This window comes from Acipenser ruthenus, chromosome 27 (assembly GCF_902713425.1).
Source record: "Acipenser ruthenus chromosome 27, fAciRut3.2 maternal haplotype, whole genome shotgun sequence".
NCBI lineage: Eukaryota > Metazoa > Chordata > Actinopteri > Acipenseriformes > Acipenseridae > Acipenser > Acipenser ruthenus.
The window spans coordinates 22,019,189-22,031,604 of NC_081215.1; the positions used below are offsets into that span (position 1 = coordinate 22,019,189).

At 37.6% G+C, this 12,416-nt stretch overlaps 1 protein-coding gene across 1 annotated transcript in view; it reads right to left on the reverse strand.

Annotated features, from left to right (window-relative positions):
• Positions 1 to 4,736: 4,736 nt before the first annotated feature.
• The window catches only part of LOC117432353 (spondin-1-like), a 68,124-nt gene continuing 60,444 nt past the window's right edge, over positions 4,737 to 12,416 (reverse strand). Inside the window, exons 8-16 of the mRNA XM_034054150.3 lie at positions 11,931 to 12,132; positions 11,375 to 11,515; positions 11,091 to 11,166; positions 10,568 to 10,750; positions 8,693 to 8,866; positions 8,060 to 8,227; positions 7,779 to 7,943; positions 7,117 to 7,380; positions 4,737 to 6,053 (exon numbers count right to left, since the gene is read on the reverse strand). Of these exons, the coding sequence (XP_033910041.3) occupies positions 5,890 to 6,053; positions 7,117 to 7,380; positions 7,779 to 7,943; positions 8,060 to 8,227; positions 8,693 to 8,866; positions 10,568 to 10,750; positions 11,091 to 11,166; positions 11,375 to 11,515; positions 11,931 to 12,132 (1,537 nt within the window). The 3' untranslated portion in view covers positions 4,737 to 5,889. The remainder of the gene's footprint in view (positions 6,054 to 7,116; positions 7,381 to 7,778; positions 7,944 to 8,059; positions 8,228 to 8,692; positions 8,867 to 10,567; positions 10,751 to 11,090; positions 11,167 to 11,374; positions 11,516 to 11,930; positions 12,133 to 12,416) is intronic.

Below are 12,416 nucleotides of genomic sequence, written 5' to 3' on the forward strand. Positions count from 1 at the left end.
AGCGTGCTTTATTGCAGGCATCATCATAGATATTGCCAGCAAACCTAAACAGTGTGAAAGAAAGGTCAAACTATTTAATGCAGCCCTGTCACGTCTGGATAAGCCCTGGTCCTTATGGGTATGCTTGTTTATACCATATGTTGTGAACTGTAGAAATGCTACTGTTTCAGGAGAAAACACAGTTTGTCTTCCTCTGTCGAGCAAAAGACTGCAATATCACAGTTCACTTTTTTTTTTTTTGGTCTAAAGCCAGCAGTTTAGATTGATGCCAAAGTTATTAAGTGTTGTCAAATAAAATTCAAACAAACATAACATCTTTCCTACTAGTTCATGTCAAAAGTAGAAGGAGAGTTTACACAAATGTAGGGTGTGTCAGGTGCATAACTAATAGGGAGGTTGGTCAGTGTTCCGGGAAGGAGGAGAATGCAGGGTTTCACTGGGAATTTCTAAAGCTGTGTTCCTATAACATGTATTATTAAAATAATCAGGAAACACTAAGTTAAAGAAATAAACTGCACATTTGAGCCCTATATAGTGAATGGAAGTGCAAGATATGTACGATTTCTGGAGTAATTCTGGTAGCAATTACCTGCAATTTAATACAAGCTTATACAGGAAAAGAATATGACATCTCTTCCTGATTAATTTATCAATCACGCTAAATGAGGCCTATTTAGGCCAGATTGTGGAAGGTAGTATTAGCTAACAGGAACTCCCTTTACAGGATAAGTCTCTGTTCCGTGGTGAACTTATTCCTGTGTTGCTTTAAATAAGATCTGGGAATAACCTCAAATCCTCAAAACAGAGAGCAGTGTAGTCCAGTCAACCTTGCCACACTTTCATCCAGCTGTGGGTCAATCGAATGCATAGAAAAGAGAAAGCTGGGCAGGCTGAGAAATACTGCACTACACTGGTTTGGTATATTATTAGCAGCTGTTCAGGACCACATGGTGGGTTTGCAAATCAGTTATTCTTGAAGTCTCAATCTGAATATTATCTCCCCGGCCACACTGTGATGGACATGTCATAGTCACCAGTAGATGTAAGAAATTCTGTGAACATAGCAAGTAAAGATCACAAAATATTTATATATTTATATATAGCAATTTTAGTCTTGTATTCTACTGTCCATGTCACTAAAGGTGGTAGAAATAGATATGTTGTCTTTCTCAGAACATGGCTGTGATACATAAGGTCAAAATCTCATTCTACACAAGACATTATTCAAAGTCTTACAATTCTGTAACAATACATTTATAAGAAATCAAAAAAAACATTTTTTTTTTTTTGGTTTTGTGCTTCAACTCAACACTGTACAAAGGTTAAAATACACCCCTTTGTTTATTTTATAGTTTGAAAATAATAAGCAGCAGCTATTGTACTTCTCTTTGATTGATGTATGTGGGTCAACCTTCAGGATAGAAAACGAGCATTCCTTGAAATGTGTAGCAGTGATTCCAGGAGATAGCTGTTAATTCAAACTAACACGCAAGCTAGCCTGGGCACAGCTTTCTTAATACTGTAACACAATTCTGGACAATCTCTTCTTCTTCTTCTTGTTGTTCTTCTTGTTCTTCTTGTTCTTCTTGCCTTGTTTTCTTTTAACGCTTAGCTTCTGAGTCCAAACAAATGGACAGTTTAGAGGCTGGGTTTAAATTAGTGTTAATTGCATGAGCTGATGCCAGAGAGCTTTTAGAGGCACACCCTTACACAATTGCTTAATTGATGATGTCTGTTTTCATTCCTACAGTATGACTTGTTTAGTATTGGTTCTGGTAAACACAATTATAAAAACAGGCTGTATAAAAGTTTATCAGGGACAAATTACAAACGAGGATCAGCACTATTCATATCACCTTACTAATGCAGAATCAATGCACATTGAATAGGGTTAAACAAAACACCATTTGTCTGTATTTGACTTTATCTGCATGTGTCTTAAACAGGAACTAGGCTTCCCACTAGTTCCAAATATAGGAATATTATCAGTGGGAAAGGAATATCGTGCTGCTCTACCCATCTGGCATTGGGAGTTCAAGGCAATTTCCAGGGAGCGTGTAGTAATTAATAATTCAATTTTTCAACAACTACACTCTCCTTTTACAGTGATTTGATACAAGATTTTTTTTTTTTTGGGGGGGGGTTCTATATCTTGGCACCCAAAACCACTACCAGATAAAATGTGTGTATATATGAAAGTAAGGCAGTTTGGTAAATACATACAAGACTGGTTTACAGTTTTTTGGACCATGCAAAGTGGAGTAAATGCTGAATTTGACCTCTAATATCCAAATAAAATCCAGTAAATATTGTGAGTAGTGCCATTATCCTAGCAATTTAGCATTGAAATAATTCATTTCTTCAGGTTAATTTATGAAAGTCACTTAACTGGATGTCTGTCTCTTATATGTTGTTCATAAGCTGCTGGTTATGTAAATCCCCCTAACATTATTTGAAGCTAATTATTTTAAATGTGGTGCAATTATGTATTTTTCCTATAATTCTAACTGTGATTGCATTTCCTCCCGGGCAGAGCCTGTTTTGACACAACAAACTGGATGTTTAAACAATGTGAAATACCCTGCTAATTACTTTGGTTTGTGAAATCTATATTTATCGATATTGCCATAGTAACAAGGTTAAGGTTTACATTTTGTGCAATATCCCTGTGCAATTAACAGGTTTATTTTTGTGTTAATTAAGAATTCTAAAAAGAAGTGACTGAAGCTGACAGAATAATTCCAGAAATCCGACGTTTTGTGCACTGCCATTCGTTCCACACTGTAGATCTCCAATGTGTAGTAAACATGTAAACATGTTTATTTATTTTAAAACATTCTGTCTGGTACGATGCTTGGTTAAATAAATGTGTTTGCAAGCCAAGCCATGCTTTCAGTTAGTATTGGGCTTCTTTGGTGATTTCAGTTTAAAGTATCACATCTGAACAATCCATACCGCCGTAATACAGTGCGGTAAATGTATTTGTTATCACTCATTATAAACGGCTTAAGTTGTATTTCTCCATCTACAGTATAAGGAGTACTTTGTGATTTATTTCAATAAATGCTTCTTGAGGTATTCAAGATTGTACTTCCTTCAGCATGTATTTCTTTGTCACCCTCCAGTGGCATTTATTGGTACTGCATTTCAGAGATTCTGTGTGAACCACATCCATTGCATTATTGTTTATTATTTATTTTGTTTGGTTCAGTAATGTAGGTTGTAGGTTTACACTGTTGCTCGATTGTAGTCATTTTGTATTCAGTTTTGTTTTATTTAATGCAACTATTGTCTGAGTCAGTCCTGTGGTGCAATTCCTGTTTGCAACAAACTGCCCATTGAAGGTTGTGTAGTTATAACAAGCCGCCTTGTTATCAGTGAGTAATACATAGCTGTGAAAATCACCCCCTAACAGTATATGCTTCTCTACAGTATGTTTTACTCTCTACTCCTCAAATGCAAATTGTATCAAATATGATTTTATATATTTGTACAACAGCTTTCTTTACACTATTTGCAGATATTTTGCAGACATCTAGTGGCTGAATAGGTGCACTGCTGGCATTCCAGCTCCTACAATCCGGCAGTGTTTGTCTCCAACTAGTGGCTTTCCATGTGTATTGATGAGTAGAAATTCTTTAGATCCTTCTACTGTAGATAGGTTACCAGCATAGAGCATGCTTATTGTAAATCAAGATCTTTTCAGTGCTAAATATATTTGTAATACTTCATTGACTGCACCTGTTCCTTATTTATTGTTTGCTTTTACAGCTGAAACTCTGTTTCACATGCTGTTTCATAAACTGGGGCCAACAGGTGAATATTGATTCTGAAAAACACATAGGGGCTGATGTAAGAATGCACGCAAAGTGAAATACCCCTATTGTGGCCAAAAAGATGGAGAAGACCCCCCCCCCCCCCATATTCAAACCCAAAGTCACTTTGTTTGGGATGCCGAAGGATGTGGTGGTAAGGTGTTATCGTCTCACTCTGCAGGTCATCCTAGACCTAATAGCTGAATTTCACCTTTTCATCACCGGATTGACTTCTCCTTGTAACACCAACAGCATTGACTTTCTCCATTATAGAGGACCGTATGGCCTCTTTGGTAGCATAACTGATGTTGGCTGAGGCTTTTCCAAATAACTCAATTTCATGCTGAGTGACCTCAGCTGTAATAATTTTCTTTTCTTTCCTGTGCACCAAGAGGACTTTGCTGCCCTTCCTCTACCATATTTTTTTGTTTGGTTTGATTTTCGTGCTCTACAAATCTCACACGGCACTTATTGCTCTCTGTACTCTCAAATCACACCCATCTCTGGCCTGTAAGTGCGGCCGCTAAATACCCGATGCACAGGCGCCACTCGTTGTGACCCTCATTATCATGATTGCAGCTCATTATTTGTGCGTGTTGAGTGATTTGCATTGCTCTTAAACTTACATGGGCCACAGTGCAAAATAATTGCCTGGTCGCTAGGCAGTTTGGATTTTGCAGCCACAGTTGTTTGCACTGTGCCTATCTTTACATCAGCCCCTTATGGTTCTGGTTCTTATTACCTGTGGATCACATGGACCACTTTGTTTCAAAGTTAAGAAAATGTAGTAGAAGTGAAGCGAATGTATTACTGTATGTAGCTTTCATGAAATGTAAAACTAACACTACTGAAGCTAACTGTGGGTAATGTGTGAGGCTAAGTGATGTTGGGTTATGCAAAAAGTAAAATCGCTCACACAGGTGTTTTTTCACTTTTACTTTTATTGTAAAGGTGATTTATTCCAAAATAGTAAATGTGTTAGACAGACTACTACAAAACATCTACACAAGACTCTGGTAAGAATCATTTGACATTCCTATAAAAATTCCACAGCAAAAGTAACCAAACTTCTAACAATGCACAAATAAAATAAAAATGCTATTAATTATTGTTCTCCTACCATATTAAACTGTAGAGCTGCTACATGTCATACAATTGGATAAAAACTCACAATGCAATTCTAAAAACAGCATCTTGAGGTTTATAAAATGCTGGAATGATGACCTGTGCTTTTAGTTCAGGAATAGAATAATATGCTATTACCACAGGATATAACAGTTCTAGTACTTGTTTTAACTGATTGGTATTTAAATGAATAGTATACCACAACATGTTTACAGTAATTTTGCAAGAATTCTAAATGCAACAGAGCTATTGTACACATGTTGGAAAATCAATCTTTTTTAACCATTCTGGTCTGTTTAAATGAATTAACACTGATTTCAGGTTAACCTCGCTGATCACGCTTATTGTGGCTGACAGATTTGGATTGGCACTTGCCTCTTTGATCAATAAGTACATACAAATGAAGGGATCAGAGTGAAGACTTGTGATAATATCACAACTCGAACATGATCAATTATACTGCAGGCATTCTACTTAGCCAACATTAGCAGACCTCCCAAAAACACGTCATTTTAAAAGGCCTAGAACAGAAGGTCATGTTTATCATGGACTTGCATCGATCGTATTAAGTGTGAATCTTTTCAATGAACGTGATTATTGAAAAAATACTTGGATACTTTGGTATACTGATATAGCATACAGTTATCAATGATTACGAAACACCAGAGATAGTGTATAAAGGTGTGTCAAGTGCAATGTACTTCATTATCATACATGATCACACACACAAATGGTAAATACGGTAAATAACCTTGTCCATATCTTGACGAAATGGATGGTCCTTTAATTGACTTCCAGTCCCACAGAAATACTGAATTCTCTTTAGAATACACAGCCGAGGTTGGAGCGGAGTTTTGCCACCTCACTTGAACCTGGATTAAAACAAGACTGATTTTCCTTTTGCCAGCTCTAAGAGACGGGCAGAGTTAAACTTCCAGGCAGCAGCTCCTTAACAAGGATTCACGTTACACGCTCGGATTTCCTTCTTGTCTTTGCAGCTTGTAAACTGAGCGTTTTTGAACCTCCTCTTCACCATCATGAAGCGCTCTTGAATTCCACCGCCACAGAGTTTGGTACAGTCAGTCCAGACTGACCAAGGCCTCATTTTACATCCTGAGAAAAAAAAGACAAAAAGACATGTATAAATAAATTGGAAACACAAAGCTAAACTGTAGTTCATCCCATTATGTGTGCTGTAAATTCAACGGTTGAGGAGATACCCCTCATTTCTAACTGGCATGTAAAAACTGAAACTTCAATGCTCCCTCATTATAACGCAGCCCTTTATACCACAGTACAAGAGAGTATGGTCATTGCCCCATGATGCCATTACACTGTTTTCATTATAAGGCAGAACAGAAAATGACCTATGGTTCCCAACTGTTTTGTTATAAAAGGCGAACACTGTATGTATAACCAATAGTGAAGTGTGATACAGTAATGGCACCACCATGAATGATATTACGTTTCGTTGTTGAGCAGTTATGTGTAAAATAAGTTGGAGTGGTTGAGCTAGCGTTTACATTTTTTATTTTTTTAATTATTGTGTGAACTATAACAATACATAATTTCAGTTTGAGTTAATATGGTACATGTTTTTTGTCTTGTTTTTACCGCCACAAAAGCTAATAATTAAACCTGACCACAAACAGAAAGTTCATTATGCTTATCAAAAAATAATTTGAATTTTAAAAGTACTTACTGAAGTTGTTGTTAAATGGTGCAGCAAATTAAACTCATCAGCACCACGTACCTTTTAAAGTCAGAAGTTATTTACACAGTTCATTGCTACTGTAGCTTAAATTAGAAGCTAACTCTAGTAATAGGTGGACATATTTGGCTGGGATTACACTCCCTGCCTGTAACTTAAGGAACACTATTCATGGCACTGTACTTATTAGGATCATGATGTGGTGCACCTAAGCCGACTGACTCCACTCGGTTACAAGTGCTTCAAAATTAAATGACGCAAATTCCTGCCAGTGATCAGAATGTAATTTATATAGGTTTCCTACTGCAGTAAATCAATACGTAGACCCACATCAACACTTTGTGCACTGCTGTAGAACACAAAAGAGATCTATACATGAAGGGACAGTGAGGAAAGTATACTTTCTTCCCCCAAAAAGTGAGAAAATGATGGGCAGAAAAGCAGCACATATTGATGAATCCAAACCTGGATGCTGTTCATCTTGAGGTTCCTCCCTGGTCTGTTTACTCCTTCGTTTCTCATGGGCTTCCTTGCGGCGCCTCTTCTCGTCACTGGAGCCCCGGTTGCATTTTCTGATTTTGCATTTTTTGCGCTGTACCGTCTCGGGGCACGGCTCTCCGCCAAACTGAGGCTCCAGCTTGATCATCCTGGTCCTGATAACATGACCCTTGCCACATGATTTATTGCACTCGGACCACTCGGACCATTCTGAAACCATGCAGTCCGTGGCTGGAAGTGAAACATGAAGATGCAAAAAGTTATTAAAAAATGACAGCGTTTTTTTTTTTTCCCCAACAACTCGATTTTCCAGGAGATAATAGCAATGGCTGCAGACATATAAACCAAAACGAATAAATTGGGTTTATCCCTCAGTCTTGCTGCTTACTTTAACGATAGGTCCAAAAGCTGCTGCTGTTTTAATTTCCTAAAATTCTGCTTTTCATAAGTGAGGGAAAATGCTTTTTTTCTTCTTGTTGCAAAAACAAAAAAGTAATCCCTCCCCTCCTCCCCAAGTAAATCGTGTGTATGTTATCAGACACTTTTCATTTTTCATTGCACAAGACAGTAATATAGTAATGCCTTTGTCAAAACAAGTCTGCAACAGAACCAATAATGTGCATACTCACGACATTCCGGCAGCATGCATTTCTCTACTTGTTCAAGCTCTTCATTGCATTCACCAAGCTCCACTGGAGACTTTAACATCCTCTGTCGTGTCCTCATTCCTTTCCCACATGTAACACTGCAGTCACTCCACTCAGACCAAGGAGACAGCAAGCAGGGAATCGTGTCTGGTTAAAAGCACAAACCAGATAAACTATTACAAATTAGATAAACTATTACACAAATAGTTAAGTTTGATTAAAGCTTCAATTTGAAACAACAGTGTAAGTTCCATGCTACTCACGACATTCAGGCATCATGCATTTCTCAACATCTGTTAAGTCCGTCTTGCACATGGTGCCATCAGAGGGAGGCATTTTGACCATCCGTTGGCGTTTTTTCATGCCCATACCACAGGTGGCACTGCAGTCCTCCCACTCAGCCCACTCTGTCATGAGGCAGCTACTCGGGGCTAATAAAACAGGATTAATATCACTTACCTACATGTACCAAATACATTATAGAATGATCATGTACTCTTAACTCATTGTAAATACATGTGTAACTACACAATTACAATGTTGTTATGTATAGTTACAATATACTTAATATGTAAATCGTTTTGCACCATATATGGAAGTACACAATTGTATCAGAAAAGAGTGAGGGATAGGGTTATATCATACAAAAAGATGTACACATTAAGTACATTGTAACTACTGTATGCACAATAACATTATACTTGTGTGTAAGTACACATGTATTTACTAAGTAACTACTATGTAAATACACAGTAATTAGGAACGCAATGTCAAGTGTTAAAAACACTTTCCAGTCTCTTAAGAGTCTGTCCTTGTCAGAACAACATGCTTATTACTTCAGGATAGGCCAGCACTGGAGAGCTCATTCCAATCATGTATTTAGAAAGCATACTTACAGCAGTCCTCATTAACAATGCATTTCTCATTCTCCTCTGTGGGTAGTTGGCATATGGAGCCATCCTCAGGGAACTGCTTAACATATCTCTCTCTGGAGCGCATACCCATTCCACAAGAGACACTGCAGGGAGACCAGGTGATCCACTCGGACACCATACAGGTGGACGCATCAACTAAAGACAGCACGAATTAAAGGTTCACTTGGATCATAAGGTAAATGATAAACAGCTAAAAGTCATTATTGCATATTCCCAGCAGTTAAATAATTCAGACTTAATTTTACAGGACAATTTTACCAAGTGTTTAAAAGATATCTATCTATATCTATATAAACAAAACATAGGCATATCCCAGGGACTGAAAGCATTCAGTTGCATATATTAGCCAGGTCTCTCGACTAATGATTGTTTATTGCAAATGTAATTTTAGTCTGCTGAAATGTATTGTGGCAGGAGGATGACACCTCATTTGTCAAAGTGATTTTTGCAATTTCTTGCTTCTAATAGAAACATATGCATTTACCAACAAACTGTTCTGGATGATTGAACGCTGCCTCCGAGTTCACATCATTGCAATTAAATTCTATTATATGGTACACCATCAAACAAGATGTTACAAGATGTATTTATTTAGAAATTATTTAGATATAAATACCTGTTGCCCGCTCAGCAACTAGTTCATGTTGCTGCAACTTTGCAGGGATATCTGACAACCAATGCTTTTAAAATATATAAACTGGATATTGCCAGTGGCATGCCAAGTGTAAAGGATAATGATACAGTAAAATAATGGAAAATGCAGTATTTGTATTGCAGTGTTTCTCACCCCATGTAGCCCAGCATTACTCTAGAATATCACTCTACAGTGGCACATGCTGGGAAAGATACAATTGCAACTGCATTTCTAACTTACAACAATACAGCTATGGCCAAACGTTTTGCATCACCTAGACTTTTAGGATCAATACATAATATAACATATATATATATATATATATATATATATATATATATATATATATATATATATACACTGCTGTGCAAAAGTCTCTGACATGTTTCTACTCTGATGCATTATAAGCATCAACAACTTACTCAAAGCCTCTACTAGTGTTTTCTACTATTATAACGACCTTGACTTGCATAAAGAAGGAAAAACACTAAGTGAAATAGCTGGACACTTATCTGTTCAAATACTGAAAAGCAAATGGATGGGAGTGGATGCGAAAAATGTGCTGACAAGTTAAGACTATAAAGACAGAACATATGAAGCAATATAAATGAACTTGGTGTGTTAATTCAATCAAAATGCACATTGCTTCAAAAGGTGATCCATTTTTTGCATTACAGCACTTGTAACCTTGGATACCAAAAGTGAGACACCAAATCAGTTCAACGTTCCCATTGATTTATCACCTGTAACTAGAACAGTAACCTCAATGTTAGTTAATAAACCAGAACTAATGCAATCATTAATAAAAAAAATAAAAAAACATATAAAGTGTCCCTGATAAGAGACCCCAGGGAACCCCGCTAGAGCACAGGTTGTGTAGAACAAGCATCATTAAATCGATATAAAGTGTGATCGGACCATTAACTGAGAACAAAGAAAACTCGGAACTGAAATACCCGAGCATAATGAATGACTGAAAGAAAAAGGAAAGCCTTGAACAAAATCCTGGACCAATACATCTCCTGTAATTATGCATCCAAGACAGAATATTTGGTGTGAATATAGCTTAACGATACCAATGGATACTGTTTTTTTTTTGTTTGTTTTTTTAATCTAAAAATATCAACAGAAGTACAAAAAGATTTCTAGCAGTGATTTAACAAAATAAAAAGGACTAGCAATGTTAACTTGGTGCATCTCACCTTCATCGCTGCAACCAGGCCCCATGCAGGGCTCAAAGTCCTGGGTATGTGGACAGGGCACACTGAGGTCTAGCTGGGCCTTCAACATCCTCTGTCTCATCCTCTTTCCTTTGTCACAGGTGGAGGAGCTGCAGGCAGACCAAGGGGACCAGTTGGAGTAGATACAGGTTTCTGGAGTATCATCTGGAAAGATAGGAGTACAGCCATAAGGGATTCTCAAAGTGCAAACCCTAATCAGAGGCCGATGCTGGCAGTGTGCACAAAACATTTGCTTTGCAAATGCTTCTGACTGGATAAGTCATTGAAAAATGAATAGACTTTGCAGAAAGAAAATGATTAGTATAAAAGGGTTTTCATTCCCTGCATCTAAATAAAATAAAATGAAGCATTTTTCCATACTTAGAGGAATACATATTTTTACACTGTGCAAAATGGTAGTGCAAAACAAAAGGAATCAAAGCTAACTACGATAATTAGATGTGCCTGTCTTCATTGAAAACACAAGAAACACGTGAGTGCCTACCTTCGTCTTTATCCTCTTGAGCAAGATCAGCCACGATATCATCCACAGTATCAGGGACAATATTGCATTGCTCACCCTGTAAACACAACATGTATTACTGAGAAATGCTGCATACTGCTCGGCAAGGAAACTCAATACAGTGTAAAAAGGTAAAGAAACTGGAAAAGCTGAGATTATGCAAGTTTACATATTCCACAAGTCGGTCTGTCCAAAACACACCAGTTGCATTGCAGACTCAACACTTTGTACCACCTCCTTCGCGTGTTCTGGTGATGACTGCTTACCTTTCTTGCAATTCTCTCAATAACCACTCTGGCAACAGCAGTGATGGGGCCTCCCTCTGGATCATAGAAAGGGCTCTGAGGGTGATCCAGGCTGGTAAGAGGTCTGATTTTCTCTGGAGGAATTGTAGCTTTATTGGGTGACTGAAATGAAACAAGAAAACCGAGTGAGAATAACTGTAAGGCAACTGATGTCAGGCACTTCTCGAACTAATTCCATGGAACTCCAACCAGAAATGTCTTTCTTAACTGCTCTACTTTCAGTGATTCTTCTCACAGGCCACTAGATGGCACAGTAGTTGAAGAGCCAGTAAAAAACAAAAGGCAGAGAGAATTTTACTAAAGTACTGTATCCATGTTTTTTAAAACCACTATTCCTCTTGTAATAAGTCAAAGTAGTACCAACAACACTATTACTCGTACAACTATGACTCTTAGTAGTAAGCTTAGAACGTACTGTACTATCTATAAATTTCTCACCGACACACAGTATTTGGGTCGGAAGGCCTTTTTTTTCTTTTTACATTTATAATTTTGTTATGTATTTATTTGTGCTCACCTCATAGGTAACTCCATTGTCTGTGCCAGCGTCCCAAGGAATCAAGTCCTGAACTACCTTTTGAGCCCATCCACATTCCTTTGTACAAAGGTCTTCAGCTGAAAGGCCTACATTCCAGTCCGGACTGGGACCCAGCATTGTAAAGAAGGACATGAGGTGACGAGTTCTATCCACTGAGAATTCAGCAGAGGGTGCTGATCTCCTGTAAACCAAACAGAAAAGGATTAAGGAGCTCTGCCCATGCAAAGAGGCTAAACATTGTAAATATACAGTTTATGTACAGTATGTCTGTGGGTATACCCTAAGCTCTTTAATTCTACAAACATTTGAATCAATTCTAATATATGTGGCTTAAAACTAAAGTATGTAGCAATTTACAGTATAAAAGCTATTTCAGGGAGGGGGGAGGGGGGAATGGATATTTTGGTCTTGTGCAAGAGCCAAGGATTTAGATCCAAGATAATATCCTGGCTCTGAATCCCAGCT